This window comes from Pleurodeles waltl, chromosome 6 (genome assembly GCF_031143425.1).
Source record: "Pleurodeles waltl isolate 20211129_DDA chromosome 6, aPleWal1.hap1.20221129, whole genome shotgun sequence".
Taxonomy (NCBI): Eukaryota; Metazoa; Chordata; class Amphibia; order Caudata; family Salamandridae; genus Pleurodeles; species Pleurodeles waltl.
In genome coordinates, this window is record NC_090445.1 from 245,627,233 (window position 1) to 245,650,490 (window position 23,258).

Below are 23,258 nucleotides of genomic sequence, written 5' to 3' on the forward strand. Positions count from 1 at the left end.
ACCGTAGTGTAGCAAGGATAACATAAGCCCTGATGCAAGCAGGGAACAGGCCCATTTCACTCTTGTTGGGGTAACAATTTTCAGGGGTCAATGGGCCCATCAGGGGTCAATGGGCCCCAGTGCACTGTGCCTGCTGCATCAATGGTAGCTACAGCCCTGATGTCTGACTAAGGAGAACAACAAGAAAAATGCAGATGTCTGACTGAGATGCATGATTACAAAATGATGATTAAGAATGACACCCAGTGGGTGACAGAGGAAGAGTATGAAAACTCCACAGAAGATGTGGAATGGTATGGACCTTGATGATGGTTGGATGAATGGATGGAGGCAGCTGGGGAATGCATAGAGAATGAATACTAGATGGAAGAGTAGAGTATTGATGGAGAGTGAACTGTGGATGGATACTGAAGAATGGATAAAAAATGAAGGCACAATGGAGAGTGAAGTTCGGAGGACAGATTTGGCACCCACATGGCACATGCAGCTAGGGCTCAGAATGCATTTTCATTCAGTTCCATGGTTGTGAAAAACATTCAATCGATTTTAGCTCCAGTAAGAAATTAGGTTTACTGACACCAAAATCTGCCGAATGGCACTGCACTAAAGTTGGCATGAATGTTGAACTGTGTGAATGTTAAATGCATGCCTTTTGTGATTTGGTGTAAATCCATCCAGTAGGTTTTTAGCAATTAGAGTTAAAAAAAATTCCAATGGGCTTGTCAAGGTTAATACTTTTAGATATATTTTCAGCTATAATTGCTAGTTTATCCTAATTCACAAATTCTGTTAATCATATTTGATGTTTTCATGGCATGATTGGCTGATGAGTAGGTATGGATTGGTATTCCCCATATCTTCATAGAGACCAGTAATACATCTGATCAGGTGTTTTAAATGAGTAGACTATGGCTCATATGTTTGTCTAGTGAATCTTATGTTTGTCCGTAACCTGTATGTACATTGTTGTTCCTTGCTGAACAGTCTGGCACAAATAATTATTAGTTAAGCTCACTGGGTCTATTTGATGGGCATTATCTTAACAACAGTCAAGACAGGTAGTCCGAACCGGTGTAGGGTTTTAGGTACTGATGATACCACATACTCAAAGAGGGCTACATTAATCATGGAACGTGTTGGCAAGCAGCACTAAGGGCCATAACACATCCTCTTGTTTTTAGATTTGCCAATGGAAGACACAAATAAAATATCCTTTTGATCTATCATATACCGGGTTTCAGGAGGCTGCAGCTTCAGTGTACATCTCTCCATCTAACTTGCCTTATCCAAACTAGGTGTTCTGGGATGCTAGATGACCATAGTCAGGCCGACTAAATAGGATCTTCTGTCCCCACTGAAGTTCACCCTTTGATAATCCTGGTTATTTGGGAAAGAGGAGCGGCCCAGATGATGAAGCAAATCACCTCACTTGGGTGTGGGCCGGCCATCCTTTTACTCAAAAAGTACTGTTGAATGTGACTTGGCATATGTGGGTCATTTGAGATCATTCTTATAACACACACCACTTTCAGACATGCTTCATTGCTTGGCTTTGTTATTTACTACATGGATGAAAGTTTACAGGCTGTTAAAAATAAAACTTTCTGACTTCTTGTTCTGATGTTCAAAACTGATGGATTAATCGAGGTTGAGCAATAAATGATGAACAGATAGGACAAATTTAATGAAAACTAAACACAACATTGTTTTGAATACAAACACAAGTGTAGTGTTTTGCAGTATGATTTCATTCATGTTTTACTTTTCAAACTAATCTTTTTCCAATTTTTATTTGGTAAGACTACAACCCTCATTGGCCTTCTGAAAACTGCCCGCCTATTGCGATTGGTACGCGTCGCCCGTAAACTGGACCGCTATTCCGAGTATGGTGCAGCTGTGCTCTTCCTGCTCATGTGTACATTTGCCCTGATTGCCCACTGGTTGGCCTGCATCTGGTACGCCATTGGCAATGTGGAGCGGCCCTATATGGAACATAAGATTGGATGGCTTGATAACTTAGCTGACCAAATCGGAAAAAGTTACAATGACACAGACCAAGCCTCTGGACCTTCCATCAAGGACAAGTATGTAACTGCACTCTACTTCACGTTCAGCAGCCTGACCAGCGTGGGCTTCGGGAACGTCTCTCCCAATACCAACTCAGAGAAAATATTCTCCATTTGTGTGATGCTAATTGGCTGTAAGTATAACTTGTTATAAAATATCTTAGTCAACTATAACTCCTGATTCCAAATATGATTGGTTAAACGTAATCTGTGCCTGCTTATCTGATTCATTTCAACATGAAATATAATTTCAGGTTCCAGTTAGTTATAAATAATCTAGGACATCAAATATCAACTGGTTTTAGTCAAAGTTCTGCTTCTGGTTGTAAGTGATATATAATACATGTTGTCAATTTGTTCTAGGCAAAAAAGTCATTTTGAATTCAACTCGTTCTCAGTAAATTGTGTCTTCTGATTGCAGCTGGTTCTAAGTTAACTATAACTTCTCATTTAAGTTTGTTATCAAGACATTGCCTCAAAAGTCCACCTTGTTATAAGTAAACTAAAGTTACAATTTTCACCTGGTTCTAAGTAATCAATCTAAGTAAATCATGCCAAATCCATTAGATATTAGATATATAGCGTTACTTTGAAATCAGTTGGGTTATCAACCCATTAATATTATGTTAAACCTAAATCAGTTGTTAGTTTCTCTCATAATTGATCACTCATGTTTTGTGTACTTGCTGAAGTATCTTCACCAATTCATGAAGTCGTTTAGGGTAAAAGGTGTTCCATTGTCAGGATGAACAGGTTTCCACACTTGAATAATTCAGAGTCATGAAAAAATGTGGGTAGCACAACTTCTTGCCTTTCAAGTTCTAGAAAATGGTTTCACAATTGTTTCAATATAAATGGATAAATCCCATCAAGAGTAAAATGTGTTTAGCTGCAGATTTAGGATCAGAAGTTGCCTACAAGCGATGGCTTTCTTTGATAGTTGAACGATTATGTGAACAGTTGTGGCTGCCTTTGGGAGAATAAACCATACCTAGGGTCATAACTATATCTGTTGCACTTTTTGTCATAAATTAACCAAGCAGTCAAGTTTCACTTCACTCTTTCGAAGCCTATTGCGAATCTTGATTTTCTAACAAGAAACACATTTTACCCAACTGAGTGCACTATGTCAGGGAGTGTGACTGACACGATGTCCAACAGGACATGAACTTACTCTGTATGCATTCCCCCGTAATCCAGTGAAAAGTCCACACATAAGCATCTGTGAACTACCACCCATAATATGTGCTTGCCTGGTAACACAGAATACGCGTGACTATCCCTCTTCTTCACAGCTGTGGCACCTTGATCCTTGGGTGAACTCTGCATAGCACTGGTGCTATGTGTGTGGCAGCTCCTATAGCCCACCACTGATCCCCTTCCCTCCACCCCACAGAAAATGTGCACAGTTGCTGCCCAGACTTGGACACTGAGTCAATCCTCAACTGCACGACCTTGAGGCCATCCCTGGGTGTGAAGAAGGGAGGGAGTCACCAGACTGCAGGGGTGAAATGTGTGCAGTCCCAGCCAATGCGGCAAACTGAGTAGCGTCAACAGGCCAGCCACCATGTCAAGTCTCACAGATCCTGGGTTGAAGAGAACAACTTGAATTCAGAGGTGGAGACTAGTCTTTGCCGAAAGATATACAGACAGACTTAGCTAAGCTTCCCCAGATTCCCCTACTGCCCCCACTACTTGGAGAATGCCTTACTGAAAAACCCACCATTTTACCTGGTCTCAGCCTTACACACCCTCATGTAGCGAAGTACAGTTTGCTGAATAAAGGACTGCATCTTCAAAACACCCTGATCTCTGAGACTCAAGGAACAGAAACACTGTGAATATTAGGAGCTTTGTGGCTGCCTAGCTGAATCCTTGAACCATGCCTAGATCAACACAGGCCATTGAAACTGGGTACTTCGGAGGATGAACAGGAGCAAACAGAAAACAGCCTTCCAGGTGCCTCATGTGCACACAGTGCCCGTTGATCAACCGTGTCAAAGATATGGGGTCATCACCAATTTACACTTCTAATAGTCTAGAAAGAAATCCTGCTAGCATTTTAGGGAACGCGAAAAGTGCTTAAGGATAAAATTGCCCCTATGTCAATTGATGTTGGTCTTCTGAGAGCCAGCCGCAGGAAGATGGCCAAATGGTGACCATAGGGGAAACCTGAATGTTGGTCATGGAGCCTAACCTATGAGGTCTAAAGAAACTGCTAGAAACTCTACTAAAAAGGTTCCTGTTGTACCAGGTAGTAGAAGCAGAAAGCATAGTGAGTAGAAGCAACCTAAGCACAGTGAGTTTGCCTGAACGCAGGGAAAGGCCTAAACATGGAATCACTGTTGGAGTAGTGGCTGAGGGATGATGTGGCTGCAGAGGGCCTCTCAAAATACTTTGCAGTGAAGACAGCACATAGAACCCTGGATCCTCCGCTGAGTGCTGTCCCCCGGCACATTATTGCTAAGCTATTGGGAGTCGGATGTCACCCTTCGACAAGCTAGACTGAATAGGACTCTCCAGAACAAGGGGACAAAAGTGTCTTTATCAGGCTACACATCAGCAGTCCAGAAGCAAAGAGGATTCTATCTGGAGCTGAAGTGCAAACTGCACAACCTTGAACTTGAAAATATGCTAATTTTCCCTGAGAAACTTAAGGTTCTCATAGATCGAAAATCATAGTGCTTCACAGACCTGGTGGAAGTGTGGGATTCCATTGAGATCACGGGCTTCACAGAGGCCGAACCAAATTGGCCAGAGAAGGCAGGCCGTATCCCCTCCTGAACCCCAGGAGAAATAGGAACAGAGGAGTGTGGAGACCTACCCAGGCCGACACAGCTGAGGCAATGGCATTGTTAGAGCTCAGCAGGAGTACTAGTGGAACACTGCAGAAACACAACGTAAGTGATGGACACTTGACAGCAGTAGAAAACCAGTGCTTAATTTGTGCTTTCTGTTTCCGGTGCGGAGCACCTACACTTATTTCTGAGGGCCGGCGCTTAGTTTTCAGTCTCAAGCACTTACTGCGAGCAAAAGACACGTGGGAAAGACGGAGGAAGAGAAAAACGAAAAAGCGTCAGAAAGGGGAAAAGAATGAGGCTGACAGAGTGAGCTGAAGAGGCAGGGAGTGGCTATAAATGGACTGAAGAGGCCCGAGGTGGCTTCAGGATTACACTGCCTCAGTATTATGAGCTTGCACTTTTAATTGCAGCGGCCGTGTGTTTAAGAGGAGGGCTTTGAGCACCGGCTCCTTTTTATTTACAAATTAAGCACTGGAGAAGACACTGACAACCCAGAATCCCCAATGCAGATGGGGTGGTCACCCGATAACCTCAGACACTGTTTTATAACGGATGATGACAACCCTGCACCTTTACCCCTCAAGGGAGCTGTTTGGAGGATGCAGATATGCAATACCACGCTAAATATGACTAGCACTTTTACAAAGGCAGCTGTGGAGATATAAAAATGTGTATTTTGAAATGTATTTGTTTTATTGCATTTGTATTTTTGATTTGTTGGAAGCGGAAATGCAGTGATCTCTGCAAATGTTAACATCACAAGGTTCTTTGAAACATTGTGCTTTGATTGGGTTCAGGGGTTAGGTTACTTTTCAGAATCTGCAATCTAAATAAATCTATTCTATTGATACTTCGCCACCTCTGAGGACCGAGATTACTACACCCACCGCACAGCAGCAGAGGGCAAAAAACTTCAACAGAGGTGGCAAGACCAGCTCTAAGCGACAAAACACGTGGTATGAGCTAAAGTATGATGCTACAGAGACCCCTAGATAAGAATACCATAATCCCTATGTGTTTATACGCTCCACACACAGCCCCTGCACAATTTGTGACTAAAATATGGTGGAAATGGTCACCAGATGTACACCAACCATTACTGTGTGCTAGAGGGGTTAATTGTGTTATAGATTGGCACCGGAACAGATTGTTGCCCCACTCCATGGAGCAGCAAACATTAAAATAATAAAAGACCTTAATGACCGGATGAGTACCCGGGGAATGCATGACTAATAGTGAGACATGCAGGCAATAATCATGCTATTCCTCTCTACATTCGCTATACACCAGAATAGACATGTTCTTCACTTTTGACCATTTAGTGAGCTGGACCTCAAATACAGAATACTTGACCAAGGCATTTATTGACAGCTCCCAACTACTGTAAACATTTTTTTCGGACAGGATACAGACAGTCACGTCCTCAAGAGATTGCAGCACAGTTTCTTTTGGATCCAATTTATAGAACGAATATGCAGGACACACAAAAGCAGTATTTTTCCCAAAACCTTTGATCTGTTAGTGATTGTTGGGTGCTCTAGGAAACATTCAAGGTGTTAACAAGAGGTTTGCGCATAAAAGCATTCTGCGACATCAGGATAAACTTCAACGGAGAGCTGGGGAAGTAAAGTCCAACCTACGCAACCTTGATAACCTAATGGTGTAGGACATGACCTGTAGATGAGCCTAGTAGTGAATAGGGAACAGCATGTCCAAGCTTTTGAAAGAGTATGCAGCACTGATTACCACGAACACACATGCAACATAAATTCAGAGGGTAATAAAACAGGTCCCCTGTCGGCGCAAATATTTAAATGTGCCATATGCAGCACAGTGGGGGAGTTTAAACACACAGGTGCAGAATAACCAAATTATTATATTCTGTTACTCCAGGTTGTACTCTGCCACAAATGTGGTATGGGCCGAGGAGGTGAAAGGAGGTGCAACATGGACTTGTTAGATGCCCAACTCACAGTAGATGAAGTTAAAAATGCCATGTAATGATTACACATGGGCAAAACACTTGGCACAGACAGCCTACCAACCAAATATTTTACTGAATACACAAACCTACAAGCACCTCATCTGTTAGAACTTTATAAAAATTCCAGAGATAATGGCAGTTTTTCCCCACAGCAAGGAAGGGACTGACAGCCATACTCGCCTAGCCAGACAGGGAGAAACTGGATGTTGCCTCCTACATGCTTCTCTCCTTGCTGAATATGGATTATGAAACACTGGGAAGGATCCTGTAAACCATACTGCTATCAGTCTTGCCCAGTTTAGTACACCCTGCTCAATCCAGTTTTTTTCTTGCTTGGATCATTTTCCTAAACTTATGGAGGCTCTTTCCTAAATTGAGAGAATCTGCTGGGATACCATTCCGAAGGCTCCAAGATTCATGAAATGTATGGACCCATTCTTGGCATGGATAAAACTATTGTATACACTCCCGCGAGCAGGTGATCTCTTACAGATGGCCGATCCAGAAAAGCGTGAGGGCTGTCCCTTGCTACCACTGACCTTTGCATTGGCTTTTAAGCCATTAATTGCTAGGTGGGCAAAGCCCGAGATCACAAGCTATGCCGTATGGCCCATAAAATAGCCCTCCACACAGACAATGTGCTACAATGCTTGCTTGATCTTCACTTGGAACTCCAGCCCCTCAGACAAATATTCAATGCATTGTTTGTTGATTATCCACAAGAATAAAAGTAAGACCTGCCTATAGTAGCTTAGCAGTGCCTTGATACCATCCCGCTCATACGTGATTATCATGGGCATGCAGTGGGCCCCTCATACTTTTAGCTAGGTGTCCATATTTATTGATAAATGAGTGAAGTGCTCAGCAGTATTCAAGAAAGAGCACTGGCTGTCCTCCATGGGATGGCCCGATCATGAAGAAAGCATCCAATATAGCCTTAGAACCCGCCGTAGCGGGCTCTACCGACTATTAAAGGCCCGCTCCCCGCGTTAAATGCCAGAGCCGAAGGCGAGGGCATTTAACAAGGGAGAGGGACTTTAATAGCCGGTAGAGCCCGCTACGGCGGGTTCTAAGGCTATTAGAACATTCTGCCACACAGGGCAGAATGTTCTATTAAAAAAAAAAAATGTTCACGGAGCCCGAGGGGATTTAAATCCCCTCGGGCTCCCTGAGGCTTTGTTCACAGCTGTTGCTGTGAACAAAGCGAACATTGGAATGTTGGCGCTGCGGGCTTTTACCGGCCAGTAAAAGCCCGCAGCACTCCATTGTTTTCAGTGGAGCCTCCAGCATTCCAATGTTCTAATATCAGTTACAGGCAGAACAGTACTGACATAAGTGGCCTGGCAATAAACGTCGTAGACATCCTGCTCTCTAGCATAATATGGCAAAGCAAGTTCCCCTGTCCAAACTAAAAATACCCATAGCAGAAGGCACATTGGGGGTCGCTGACCTGCAGAACTACTACCTCCCGGGCCATCATCAACAGACGGCCAGGTTTCTAGCAACAGCCAACACCCTAGTGTTTGTCAAAATAGCGAGGACCCAAGGAGCACTAACTATTGCAGCAGATTAATGGAGCACCGCGCCACCTATGCAGATCTGGCTCGCCAAGCAAGTGGTGACAGTCAAAAAATGCTGGATGCAATATCATTAAAAGACAGGACTGACCATAAGATGTGCTACAGAATTGCCACTGTGGTCAGTGACCAAGTTCAGAGCCATCATCAAAGCAGCCCTCCATGTAATGGCGATGAGAAGGTAACTAATCTACATACGTATGTCACATAAAACACATCCATAGTTAGATGTAACATCCTCAGACATTACATGGTATACACAAATATCCTGAAAATATAGAGCAATCAAGTTAAACCAAAGATTTTACATTTTGATCCTGCAATCAATTAATGATGCAGCGCATGATCAGGAATGATATACTTCCATAAGGTACCCACTTTTCAGAAGCAGTCTTACACCTCAGTAGAGGACATTTTAATACACACCACTCAAATCACCTTATCAATTAATCTAGTTGAACATTTGGTTTTACTTAGAGTCATGCAGTACATCCAAAAAGAGGTAGTGCAGCCTAGAATAAACTATTTACACAGATGCCATTTCCCTGAGGTTATCTGCCTCTAGAAATGGATGTATGATGGAACCACACATGCATTTACCACAAATGCCTTTAAAACTTGGTCAGTACAACGCATGCGTCAATACCACACATGCATTTACAACGAACTTTTTTACCACGCAAATGGCTTTACCACGCATGCTTTTACCACAAAACGTTTGTTATAAAGACATGGTTGGTAAAGGCATATGGGTGGTAAAAGGTAAAATAGTAAGTATAACCCCATATATAGTTACATATACATATATATATATCACTTAAAAAAACAAAGGTTACAGAGACATTATAGTTAGGCTCACATTTTAAACACACGAAGCCACAGAAATTCACCAGTTATAGAGTTACCTCAAGTAACTATAACTCATGCCCTAAGGTAACTGTAACCCGTGTCCTCGCCATGCACAGTTTTTTCGTCAAAACTTTTACTGCAAATATTACATTGATATTATCAATGATGTTATCAAAGATGTCATGAGTGCCGTAATTTGTGCGGTCTTTAGCAGTGCATGGCGAAGTTATAGTTACTTTAGGGCACGAGTTATAGTTACTTGAGTTACCTCTAATTATAACTGGTGAATATCTATGGTTTTGGGCGTTTGAAATGTGAGCTTATCAATAACGTCCCTGTAACCTTTGTTTTTTTCAGTGAAGTTCTATGGGTTTTTTAAAATTCTATTTTCTAATCATAACGTCACTGTAACCTTTGATTTTTTCAGTGAAATTCCATGTTTTTTTTAACGTATATAAATTTTCGTTACTATATTTTAATCCAACCAGCGCCGCACAAATTCTTTGGCCGTGGATGGACGTGGTTGGCCACAGGACCTGGCCTCCGGCGAGGCCCTGGGGCCACCCCCCTACAAGCACCCAAACATGCGAGCGCATCAGAAGTTGCCCGCAAGACCTGGCCTGCAGCCACACCCTGTGGCTAACCCCCCTAACCACCCAACCCCATGCTGTGCAAGGCCCTTTGGTCGTGCACGGCAGAAGATGGCTGCGGCCTCTCTGGGTGTCAGAATAGGTGTGAGAAGGTGTATCTGGGTATGAGAGTGAATGTGAGAGTGTGAGTCTGGGTGTGAAAGTGCATACATCAGTGTTTTAGTGGGTGCGTCAGTGTGTGCGTGGGTCTGTGAATGGGTGCATGAGGCTGTCAGTGGGTCTGTGAGTGGGTGTGTGAGAGTCTGAGTGGGTCTGTGAGTGGGTGCGTAACTGAGTGGATATGTGAGTGAGTGTGTGAGGGTCTCACTGAGGCTGTGAGTGTGTGCACAATGCTCTGAGTGGATCTGTGAGTGGGTGCATGAGTATCTGAGTTGGTCTGTGAGTGGGTGCCTAAGTGTCTGAGTGGGTGTGTGAGTGGGAGAAATTGATTGAAAGAGTGAAAGAAAGTGAGAGGAAGAGAGAGAATTGTTTAGGCTTTGATGTATGATACACTTACAATGAGATATTTATGTAAAATTTAAAATAAAAAAATGTATCTCTCATTTTTAAAAATTAAAATAATTTGTACTTTAAAAAAGAAGAGGGAAGTGAATCCGGCTGGACTCAAAGCCTGAGGCCTCCGTGTGAAGGTCTGTGACCTTCACAATGAGCTATTGCTTGCTTTAAAAAAAAAAAACATTTGCCCTTTATGGGCTATCTGAGACCCCAAGGGAGCCCTCAAGGGCTTCCTCCACAGTCCCTACATATTTATTGACTTATTTATTTATTTAAAACAAAATTTAAATGCCCTTTACGGGCTATCTGGCATCACGGGATAAGCCTCAAGGCTTACATAGCGGTGCCATTGCTCCAGCAAGCAAGGATCTGCTTTAAACAGCAGCTCCCTGTTTGATGAAGCATTTCATCTCTGTTCCCTGCACGCGTGCAGGGGACAGTGAAGAAAGCTTCACTTGTTGACAGCGGGACCTGTCAAATCTTAGTGTTTTGATGTGGCTTAGCTGAAGCTTCCCTTACCACCTTCCCCGAGGGAGGTGGCGGTCCCGGGGGGTGAAGGGGAGGCAAAAGGGCTTCCCCAACGCCTAAAAATAATTTTGCCCCAGGGAGGTAGTGATCCCCGGGGCGCGGGGAGGCAAGTAAGCCCCCTGTACTCAACAAAAAGAATGTCCCCGGAACTTGGTTCATCTCAGGGCTCAATAAACATGAAGCACGGGAACCCACACTTTTTAAAAAATATATATTTTCATTGGATCCGCCGCATATCCACTTGAATATGTTTTAAAAAAAAAGCCTTTAGCCCTGGGGAGTTCCCTCTTCCCATCAGAGCTAAGGGGTCAGAATGTTTGCACCCTGGCCTCTTTTCTTCTTCGTTTTTTTAAATTTTTTTTTTTACTTTTTTTTCTGGGACTCGGCTACTGAGTTCACAGTCAATCAGATCTTTGCACGAGATCGGAAGGGGTCATGAATCCTTCATGTCCCTATCTATACACATTTTTCACCTTAATTTCTCAATAATGACTGAACAGATTTACACCAAAACAGAAAAAGGTCGCTTTCTATACAAGGACCTACCTTTCTGCCAGTAATTCCTTCCAGTATTTTTGGTGCTATCACTGTTCAAAATCCCTATGGAAAAATGAATAGGGAAAACATGTTTTGGGACCCCCCCACCCCATTTTTCTCTGCTCCCCCTGGTCGAATCACCCCAAAACTTTCCAGACAGCAGTTGATGTGACTGGCAAATGTTTTTGGAAAGTTTTGTGAAGGTTTATCAAGCGGTGCCAAAGATATAGGCAAGTAAAAAAATGCTTTTTAGATAGAAACTAGGTCATAACTATAACTAGTGGCGACCGTGACTAGGATATATATATAGATATATATATAGATATATATATATATATATATATATATATATAATCATAAGTCCATAATCTAATATAAAGCACGCACTCAGGGATGGATACGATACTTAGGGAAAGATTTTATTTTCCTTCACGGCCTTGCTCACCGAAACGTGCATGAAGGCAAATAAAATCTTTCCCTAAGTATTGTATCCATGCCTGAGTGGGTGCTTTATATTAGATTATGGATTTATGATTAGTGGAACCAGTGTGCTCCTCTAGTCAGGCACCCCACCCCTCTTCGGGAGCTGTGGTTTACGTTGATCCGGACTGCTGTGATTTATATGTATATATATATATATGTATATATATATATATATATATATATATATATATACATAATTCGTAACCAAGTCCCGGAATGCAGGTGCTCCACACAGCGGTCCTGGATGGGTTCCGAGAGACCCTAATATAACCTTAGACACTCCTTCCAATATCAGGAGAACCAGGACACCTCCAATATGAAAATTCAGTTTATTTCAGCACAAAATCCAACGCGTTTCGGCAACAGCCTTACTCATGGACATCACATAAATAAAGTGCTTCACATATATACAGCCCAAGTTGGTCATAGAAATAAAGATAAGAGTGAAAATAAAAATAAAAATAAAAATAAACAACAGACAAATCCTAATACACCCACAGAAGAACACGTATTTGTGGTGGCCATCTTTAAAGTGCACATTCAGTCTTAATACCATGTAATAAATGTTAAATAATTTTTAAATAGTTTTTAAATCACACTGATATCCCTCATAAGATTTACATTATCAAAAGACTTATTAAAAGTTACTTCTCATGATGTTACTCTTCAAACAATTGGTAGAAAATATAATAAATAAATATTTGATACACCATTGCAAATTTATAAAATAATTCAATTTATAAATATCTCAATTAAATATTACAATTAAATATCAAATATTAAATATTTCATTTCCATGACGTTTGAGTAGAAATATCTATATATATTTTATCAAGTTAAAATCCAATATATTTTATAAAATATTTCATATAAATATTTAATACTCAAACCTATGTCTCAATTACTACCATTGTATCTTGTACTGCCCAAGTGGGCATATACATTCGCACGTAACTATCCTGGAGGATAACATATCATTTCTGATGTTATACATAAACGACCTCGTTCTACTAGTGCATCATGACTTCTTAACCCAAGTGGGTGGACATACAAATTTCATTCATAATAAAAAACTAACACCTCTCCATATCTTAATATACATTGAAATAACACCAACACTACAAAATACTATTGTAATAAAAAATGCTCATTGTACTACAAATCTCCACATATCTTCAAAATATATTAATTACTCTAGATGGATACTCAGTTCCTCACTCGAATTCAGCCCTACAGGTTCCAATGTCTCAAACTCCATTATGTATTTAGACTCCAAAGTGCGTAACGTCCTTACTCTATTACCGCCCCTTTTGTTGATCTTGACTTGATCAATGACCACAAATTTCAATAAATTCCCATTACCAGAGTGTTGCTTGAAGAAGTGCCTCGCTACCGGATAGTTTTTATCATAATTCTTGATAGCTCGTCTATGTTCCAGAACTCTTTTCTTTGCGCTATGTATCGTGCTCCCCACGTACAATTTGTCACATGGACATATCAGACAATAAACACAATAAGTTGTGTTACAATTAAAGTTCCCCCTAATTGTAAAACTGTCTGACATCCCTGGAACATTTAATGTTCTGCAGTTGTTACTAGTTCTGCAAGCTTTGCATTTCATACAACAAGCAAAACCTGCCAATTTAGTATTCTCCATATGTCCCTTCAGTGTTACATCATTACGACATAAATTGTCTTTCAAAGATCTATTTCTCCTGAAGGTTATTTGAGGATTGTCACCAATCCAATTGTTTATAGTGGAGTCAGTCTGTAGAATGTGCCAGCTTTTACTAAGAATAGACCGTATTTTATAAGACTGATTGTTGTATGTCGTAATGAATCTGATTGGGTCATTGTCCTTCACCTGACTCTCATTCGTCCTATACAAAACATCATCTCTCTTCAAGGACTCTACTTTCCGTCTAGCTTGATTAATAACTTTAACCCCATAGCCTCTACTTCTAAATCTTTCACACATTACCTCACATTCCTTTTGGAAATCTGCTGTCTCACTGCAGTTCCTCCGGGCTCTCAGCAATTCCCCATATGGGATGCTGCGTATCAAGGTCCCTGGGTGTGCACTATGGGCACAGAGCAAGCTGTTACCAGCTGTCGCTTTCCTAAACAATTTGGTCACCAATCTGTTATCTCTTACATAGACTTCCACATCAAGGAACTCAATACAATTTGGATTCACATGTTTAGTAAATCTCAAATTGTAATCATTATTGTTCAAGTCTTGTACAAATTGTCTAGCTCCTTTCTCATCACCCTTCCAGATTACAAAAATGTCGTCAATAAAACGGCACCATAGGACCACATTGACATCAAATTGAGTGATCACTTCAGACACCTGTTCCTCCCACCAGCCCATGAACAAATTGGCATAGCTGGGGGCGAAGCAGGTGCCCATAGCTGTCCCTTGCAACTGTTTGTACAGATGATCATCAAAAATAAATAGATTGTTCTTGAGACAGAACTCAATCATAGTACATAACATTTCTGAGTGAAAAAGGAAAGACAAAGATCTCGCTCTAAGAAAATGTCTAATAGCTTTTACCCCTAAGTCATGATCTATACTTGTATACAAGCTGGTCACATCTAGGGTCAATAATAAAAAGTCATCATCCCATTGAATGTCCTCGATGATTTTTAAAAAGTGTGTAGTGTCTCTCACATAGGAGGGTATTGACTCAACAAAGGGGCGTAGAAAATAATCGATATATTTCGAAGTATTTTCCAAAAGAGAATCCATAGCCGAAACTATAGGTCTCCCCGGTGGACTAACCATATCTTTGTGAATCTTCGGAAGGAGATATAGCACTGGGATCTTTGGATGATCACACTTAAGAAATAGGAACTCGTCCCATTCTATCATACCCTGATCTTTCCAATCTATAAGCATGGCATGATATTTCTCATTCATTAATCTCACATCACCCCAGCTCACTTCCTCATAACATTGGACATTACTGAGCTGTCTCACTCCCTCTGCCACATATTTGCTGGTATCCTGAATAACCACATTGCCCCCCTTGTCAGACTGTCTAATGACAATAGTGAGATCTTTTTTCAATTCTTGGAGAGCTTGCCACTGCTCACCCGATAGATTACTATTTTTGTCACATTCAATACACCATATTTCAACTTTTTCAGTTGTTTGGTCATTTCTCTTTCAAAAACATCAAGAGCATCACACTGGATGGCAGGAAGAAAGGTCGATTTCGGTTTAAACTTGCTAGGACATGTACTGTCTAAGGCGATATCTAATCCCATCAAATTTAGAATAGGATCCTCATGAGCATCCACCCCCTCACACAAATCCATTGCTGTGTGAAGTACATCAATATCCGAAATGCATAGTTTACTCTCATTATCTCTTACCACCACTTTCTCATCACTTTTAACTTTAGTATGGTACCACTTTTTTAATTTCAATTTTCTGATGAATTTGAAGGTGTCAATCCTAGTTTGAGTATAGTTAAAACCACCAGTTGGGCAAAAGGATAAGCCAAGAGAAAGGAGATCCTCTTCAACAGCAGACAATACTCTGCTGGAGAGGTTAACGACATTCATAGTTTTTACTTGCGTGCACGAGTTACCACTCCCAAGGGCTTTGCGTCTTCTCCTGCGCCCCCTCTCCTTGGCTTGTCTGTTCCTCTTCCTCTTCCTCTGACTCCTCGTCCTCTGCCCCTCTGGGGATGAATTCCTTTGTGTTGTTCCAACCTTCCCTGATTCAACAGTCTGAATTGTTTTAAAAAATTCAATCTATCCTTTTCTTTGTCTGATGTCAAAGCCCCAGACACAACCGTATCAGGCACATCCGAGAGGTTCCCATCCGAAATGTCACTTTCTTCTTGTTCCTCAACTAGCTGACTTGCTTGTTCAGTATTCCTTACATCAACATCAGTACTACCCTCATACATATGGTCGTATTTTCGTTGAAAGGTTAAGATTCAACCAGCCTGATAATCTTTAAGGTCTCGTATATATTTTCTTTGCTTCTTGCCAGTGATCTCTTCCTCTAGTTTGCACAATTTCTTCTCCAAACCCTTCATATACTCATCAAACATTTCTTGCGTAACCAATGACAGTAGCTCTAGTCTCACTTTCTCCATCTCCTCCAGAAGTTTACTTCTATCCTTTATTGCATACTTAATCAATATACGCATCATGTTAAGTGAGCTCAGTTTCGAATTTTCAGCCCACTCCTCCAGCATTTCTGGGTCAGGATCCTCATACGTTGGTATAGTATAAATTCTCAAACCTCTGGGGACACGCCCTACATCAATATATCTTTGTAATGATTCCACCTCCCACCATTTAGATAGTTCCTTTTTGTGCAATTTTTCCATTTTGTCATATAGGGTTTGCAATTTCACTTCTACCTTCATATTACAACCACCCAGCTGAGCATTGGATCCATCCTCCATCTGAGCAAAAAATAATTTATCCGATTTCTCCTTTCGTCGTGCTTCCAGTCCGGAAGCCATACTTGCTGAGACAAATTGAATAATTTCCTCCAAACAAATAAACACTTATATCTCTGTTGTTATTCTGGATGTGGACAATACAACTTCAAATCTGATGCATTGGCCACTCTGTTCCTGTAATCTGCTACAATTAGGGACTGATTCACATCAGGGATGTTCAAAAGCACCTCCAAACATTTATAATACGGCCGAGAGTAAGCCAATTGTAACTAATGATTTAATGGCAATCTTTTTCTGATCATCCAATTTTCCACTGGTATGTTAATGAATATTATTGTACATTCACAGTCGCGAAACCACCTTCGTTCACTTCCCACAGCAAATGAACATCTTACTGTGATTACGTCCTTCAATCGCTCTTCAAACAGCGAACGCCTTCACTCGTGACGTTTCTCTCGTAACGACGCTCATCTGCAGCATTGGTACAGGTCTGCGCGACTACTTCCAGAGTCCCAAATCAATAGTATACTGCTCCAAAATGCCGTTTTTGTTTCCTCCTTCCGCAAATGGTGAGTTTTAATTCCAGATGCACAGGAGAGAAACACAAACGCTTGTCCATTGACAGCCCGCGATATACACTAAAAGCGTAGCGCACACCCCTCCGATGCTAGTAAACGGTTAATGCCGTCGCCCATGGGTTTCCGCTCCTTAATCTGTTTGCTTAGAAATTACTTCGGGGTGTAGACGAGCTGACGAGCACTTCCACTCCACTGAGCACAGTAAAATGTGCCGCGCAGCCACGCCACACCCTCCGGCTCCGAAAGCAAAAGGCAAAACCTCACTCGTAAAGTTTCTCCAACACCACACCGGTGCCGTCGTCTCGCACCGCCCCGCGTAGCCTTTCAACGACGTCTCTTCTAAAGCATATATAATTCAAATTGGCACTCACTCCATAATTTACACGACCTCACGTGTGAAATCAAATCTCCTGTTGTAGTTCCAATACAGGGGCTCCCGCATTTGCAAAAAATAATTCGTAACCAAGTCCCGGAATGCAGGTGCTCCACACAGCGGTCCTGGATGGGTTCCGAGAGACCCTAATATAACCTTAGACACTCCTTCCAATATCAGGAGAACCAGGACACCTCCAATATGAAAATTCAGTTTATTTCAGCACAAAATCCAACGCGTTTCGGCAACAGCCTTACTCATGGACATCACATAAATAAAGTGCTTCACATATATACAGCCCAAGTTGGTCATAGAAATAAAGATAAGAGTGAAAATAAAAATAAAAATAAACAACAGACAAATCCTAATACACCCACAGAAGAACACGTATTTGTGGTGGCCATCTTTAAAGTGCACATTCAGTCTTAATACCATGTAATAAATGTTAAATAATTTTTAAATAGTTTTTAAATCACACTGATATCCCTCATAAGATTTACATTATCAAAAGACTTATTAAAAGTTACTTCTCATGATGTTACTCTTCAAACAATTGGTAGAAAATATAATAAATAAATATTTGATACACCATTGCAAATTTATAAAATAATTCAATTTATAAATATCTCAATTAAATATTACAATTAAATATCAAATATTAAATATTTCATTTCCATGACGTTTGAGTAGAAATATCTATATATATTTTATCAAGTTAAAATCCAATATATTTTATAAAATATTTCATATAAATATTTAATACTCAAACCTATGTCTCAATTACTACCATTGTATCTTGTACTGCCCAAGTGGGCATATACATTCGCAAGTAACTATCCTGGAGGATAACATATCATTTCTGATGTTATACATAAACGACCTCGTTCTACTAGTGCATCATGACTTCTTAACCCAAGTGGGTGGACATACAAATTTCATGTTGATGATGTTTTGTATAGGACGAATGAGAGTCAGGTGAAGGACAATGACCCAATCAGATTCATTACGACATACAACAATCAGTCTTATAAAATACGGTCTATTCTTAGTAAAAGCTGGCACATTCTACAGACTGACTCCACTATAAACAATTGGATTGGTGACAATCCTCAAATAACCTTCAGGAGAAATAGATCTTTGAAAGACAATTTATGTCGTAATGATGTAACACTGAAGGGACATATGGAGAATACTAAATTGGCAGGTTTTGCTTGTTGTATGAAATGCAAAGCTTGCAGAACTAGTAACAACTGCAGAACATTAAATGTTCCAGGGATGTCAGACAGTTTTACAATTAGGGGGAACTTTAATTGTAACACAACTTATTGTGTTTATTGTCTGATATGTCCATGTGACAAATTGTACGTGGGGAGCACGATACATAGCGCAAAGAAAAGAGTTCTGGAACATAGACGAGCTATCAGGAATTATGATAAAAACTATCCGGTAGCGAGGCACTTCTTCAAGCAACACTCTGGTAATGAGAATTTATTGAAATTTGTGGTCATTGATCAAGTCAAGATCAACAAAAGGGGCGGTAATAGAGTAAGGACGTTACGCACTTTGGAGTCTAAATACATAATGGAGTTTGAGACATTGGAACCTGTAGGGCTGAATTCGAGTGAGGAACTGAGTATCCATCTAGAGTAATTAATATATTTTGAAGATATGTGGAGATTTGTAGTACAATGAGCATTTTTTATTACAATAGTATTTTGTAGTGTTGGTGTTATTTCAATGTATATTAAGATATGGAGAGGTGTTAGTTTTTTATTATGAATGAAATTTGTATGTCCACCCACTTGGGTTAAGAAGTCATGATGCACTAGTAGAACGAGGTCGTTTATGTATAACATCAGAAATGATATGTTATCCTCCAGGATAGTTACTTGCGAATGTATATGCCCACTTGGGCAGTACAAGATACAATGGTAGTAATTGAGACATAGGTTTGAGTATTAAATATTTATATGAAATATTTTATAAAATATATTGGATTTTAACTTGATAAAATATATATAGATATTTCTACTCAAACGTCATGGAAATGAAATATTTAATATTTGATATTTAATTGTAATATTTAATTGAGATATTTATAAATTGAATTATTGTATAAATTTGCAATGGTGTATCAAATATTTATTTATTATATTTTCTACCAATTGTTTGAAGAGTAACATCATGAGAAGTAACTTTTAATAAGTCTTTTGATAATGTAAATCTTATGAGGGATATCAGTGTGATTTAAAAACTATTTAAAAATTATTTAACATTTATTACATGGTATTAAGACTGAATGTGCACTTTAAAGATGGCCACCACAAATACGTGTTCTTCTGTGGGTGTATTAGGATTTGTCTGTTGTTTATTTTTATTTTTATTTTTATTTTCACTCTTATCTTTATTTCTATGACCAACTTGGGCTGTATATATGTGAAGCACTTTATTTATGTGATGTCCATGAGTAAGGCTGTTGCCGAAACGCGTTGGATTTTGTGCTGAAATAAACTGAATTTTCATATTGGAGGTGTCCTGGTTCTCCTGATATTGGAAGGAGTGTCTAAGGTTATATATATATACATATATATATATATATATACACACACACACATATATATATATATATGTGTGTGTGCGTATATATTTCAAAAAAATATATAAATAAATATTTTATATATATATGTATATATATATATAGTCACCTTGCCACCCAAAAACCCATACCCACCCTACAAATTCACTTACCACCCTAAAACCCATACACACCCTAAACCCTAAACACCCCTTACTACCCAAAAAACCCATACCACCCTAAAACCTAAAAACCCTTGCCACCCAAAAACCCATACCCACCCTAAAACCTAAAAAGCCCTTACTACCCAAAACCCATACCTACCCTACAACCTAAAAAACCCTTAGCACCCAAAAACCCATACCCACCCTAAAACCTAAAAATGCCCTTACCACCCAAAAACACATACCCACCCTAAAACCTACAAATGCCCTTACCATCAAAAAACCCATACCCACCTTAAAACCTAAAAATGCCCTTACCACCCCAAAACCCATACCCACCCTAAAACCTAAAAATGCCCTTGCCACGCAAAAAACAATACACAATCCCTAAATATGTATGTATAAAAACACACTTAAAACACTTAATACTAACCTGCAGTTACCTGAAAAACCTTTACCACGCATGCACTATTACTGTTCATGCCTTTACAAAATTTTAAAAATAATATTTACCTTTAAAACATTTACCACACATATGCTTTTACCATTCATGCCTTAAATGCATGATAATGGTATATTTGTGGTAAAGGCATGCATGGTAAAGGCATATCCGGGGTAAAGGTATATGTGTGGTAATGTCTCCGTGGTAACAGTCATGTGTGGTAATGACCACGTTGTAATGGATGTTTCCCCCTAGAAATCGTCAGAAAAAAGAAAATTCAATTCAGACATCTTATTATGACAAATAAATTGACACACAAAGAACTCTCTCCAAAGAAAGTTGAGTTATTAGACAAAGAAAAGCAAGATGGATAGTTCAGTGCATGGCCAAGTAGGTAAATACCCTTGGACTGGTATAAATCAGTGCTTAATTTGTGCCAGTGTGTGACGTTGTCACCGGTTCTTATTTTTGTGGCCTGGCACTTATGCATCAGATATTTACTGAGTGCAAGAGAGGGAAAAAACACAAAGAGATCGAAAAGACAGAGGACGAGAAAGGCAGCAAAACCATCACAAAGGGAGAACGCAAGTACCCGGTCACTTCGACTAAAGTGCACTAAATTCTACTGTGGTTAAAGCCCAACAGTTACAAAGCAAAGGTATTGTGAAGATTTTTTCACCAAAAGCAGAAAACAGGGATGCCTAGAGATTTCTTGTAGCATTTTAATACGTGAAAAAATGCATTTCAGTAAGTTGATGAAGTATTATTTCAGGCGAGTTTATAGCATCTTCGTGTGAATGACTTAAAATAATCGGAAATGCATATTATTAAGGGGCGATTATGATGTTGATGTTCTATCAAATGAAACAGGGTGATTTTCTGTCTTTATGATCAGTACATGTTCATCAGTATTAAATTCACTTTTTAAAAATACATGTACTTTATTTACAGTTTCCATTTACTATTCTTTTTTGTTATTTAGAGAATGATTTTTTGCTTTCCCTCTCCTGCTCAAACGTGTATAACCAGCACAGTTCTGAGACTACAATTATCCTGGCCTCTACCTAATATTACCCCACCATTTCAATAATGCCATTACTTCTTTTCTTCTGAGCCTGTTCTTTTCCACGGTCAAAACTCTTCAACTTGTCTGCTTGATGAGGAGCCTGCCTTGGACTGTATCTCCTATAAGGACATGGCATGTCATTCTAGGCAAACAAGTGCAGGTACCTTTAGGATACCCTTCCTTTACTCCAAAGCTCTTTTGGAGCTTTTGGGGTCGCTACGCTACGTACATAAAGCCAACTCTCCCCTTTTATTCTTTTAACCAAAACATACAGATGTACAGACATGCACATCCTTATCATTCAAGAATTTGCAAAGAAACGAAAATGGCTAAAAGTAATATACAAAAATGTCGTTCAAAATAAAATAGTTTGTAAAAAGTTATAAAAAAGTTATATACAAAGAGTTAGGATTTAAGGTGACAGAAAGGTTTGGGATAGGGATTTGACAAGAAAAAGGCCCCAGGCAGGGGTTAGAATAAAGGCAGCCCCTTTGGTGGGATTAGGGTTCGGTATAGCATGTGAGTTAGGGATCTGCTGCAATACTCATATGGTGAGTGTGGTGGTAGAGGTTCAGGTATGACTAGGGGTAGAGTAAGGGACTGAGAATGGGCAATTTATGTCTTATATAAGTGTAAGGTTATTAGTGAGAGTTAGGTTTACAGTTAGTTTTAGGGTTGAGGTTAGGATTACGGTTGGGGTGCAAGCAAGGGGTTAGATTTAGGAATAAGCTGTTATGATTTTACCACTAAACAGCATTAGTACAGCAGATATGATTTACATTTAAAGGAGAAAAACATATTCTGTGAGTCATTTAAATGGTTACCAAGTTTGGAACTTACTTCATTCCAACTATATGTACTTAACATTATATGTATATGAATTCAAAATATAAGTTTTAAATGAAATGTTTTAAACTTTTTACTCTTCAAATTTATGCATTCAAACTTAAAACCCTGATTCATACTCATACATGTAACAACAATGTCACACACATGGTCATTCAACTCTTCTCTGAAAGACCAAGGGTAGGGAATACAGTTATTATTGGTGTCTCAAACACAGGCAGCCAAAGTAATACCCTGAGATGGTTAACGTAGACATGGGCAATGCCCAAGAGTGCTGTGCAATATGTATACAAAGTGCTATTTATCATGAGTACCACCGGCTATCACCCTCTTTTCTTGCCATCCTGCCCCAACCAGAATCGCTCCACCTCAGCCTCAGTCCTAACCTGGTATTTCATTGCGCTCTCTATCTGCTCCATGTACAACTGTCCTTCTCACTTCCCTGCAGCACTTATGTATGCCAGCATATTTGGAAATGTGTCAGCCATCATCCAGCGGCTCTACTCAGGCACCGCCCGCTACCACACCCAGATGCTCCGGGTGAAGGAGTTCATCCGATTCCACCAGATCCCTAATCCACTGCGCCAACGACTTGAGGAGTACTTCCAGCACGCGTGGTCATACACGAATGGCATCGACATGAACGCAGTGAGTACCACAGGGCCCTCTGTTGCTATAGCAGACCACATCTATGTGAATTTATGGGTAGCGTAGAAATGCACACAAGCCTATTCAACTGAGTGGATGTCTTCTCCACTTGATGCGCACCCTGGGTCTCTTTCCAATTTATATAAAATTAAGTAAACTGTGA

At 40.0% G+C, this 23,258-nt stretch overlaps 1 protein-coding gene across 1 annotated transcript in view; it reads left to right on the forward strand.

The window, feature by feature from the left end:
- The window catches only part of KCNH6 (potassium voltage-gated channel subfamily H member 6), a 732,361-nt gene that overhangs the window by 660,810 nt on the left and 48,293 nt on the right, over positions 1 to 23,258 (forward strand). Inside the window, exons 6-7 of the mRNA XM_069238011.1 lie at positions 1,801 to 2,200; positions 22,896 to 23,095. Coding sequence (XP_069094112.1) covers positions 1,801 to 2,200; positions 22,896 to 23,095 — 600 coding nt within the window. The remainder of the gene's footprint in view (positions 1 to 1,800; positions 2,201 to 22,895; positions 23,096 to 23,258) is intronic.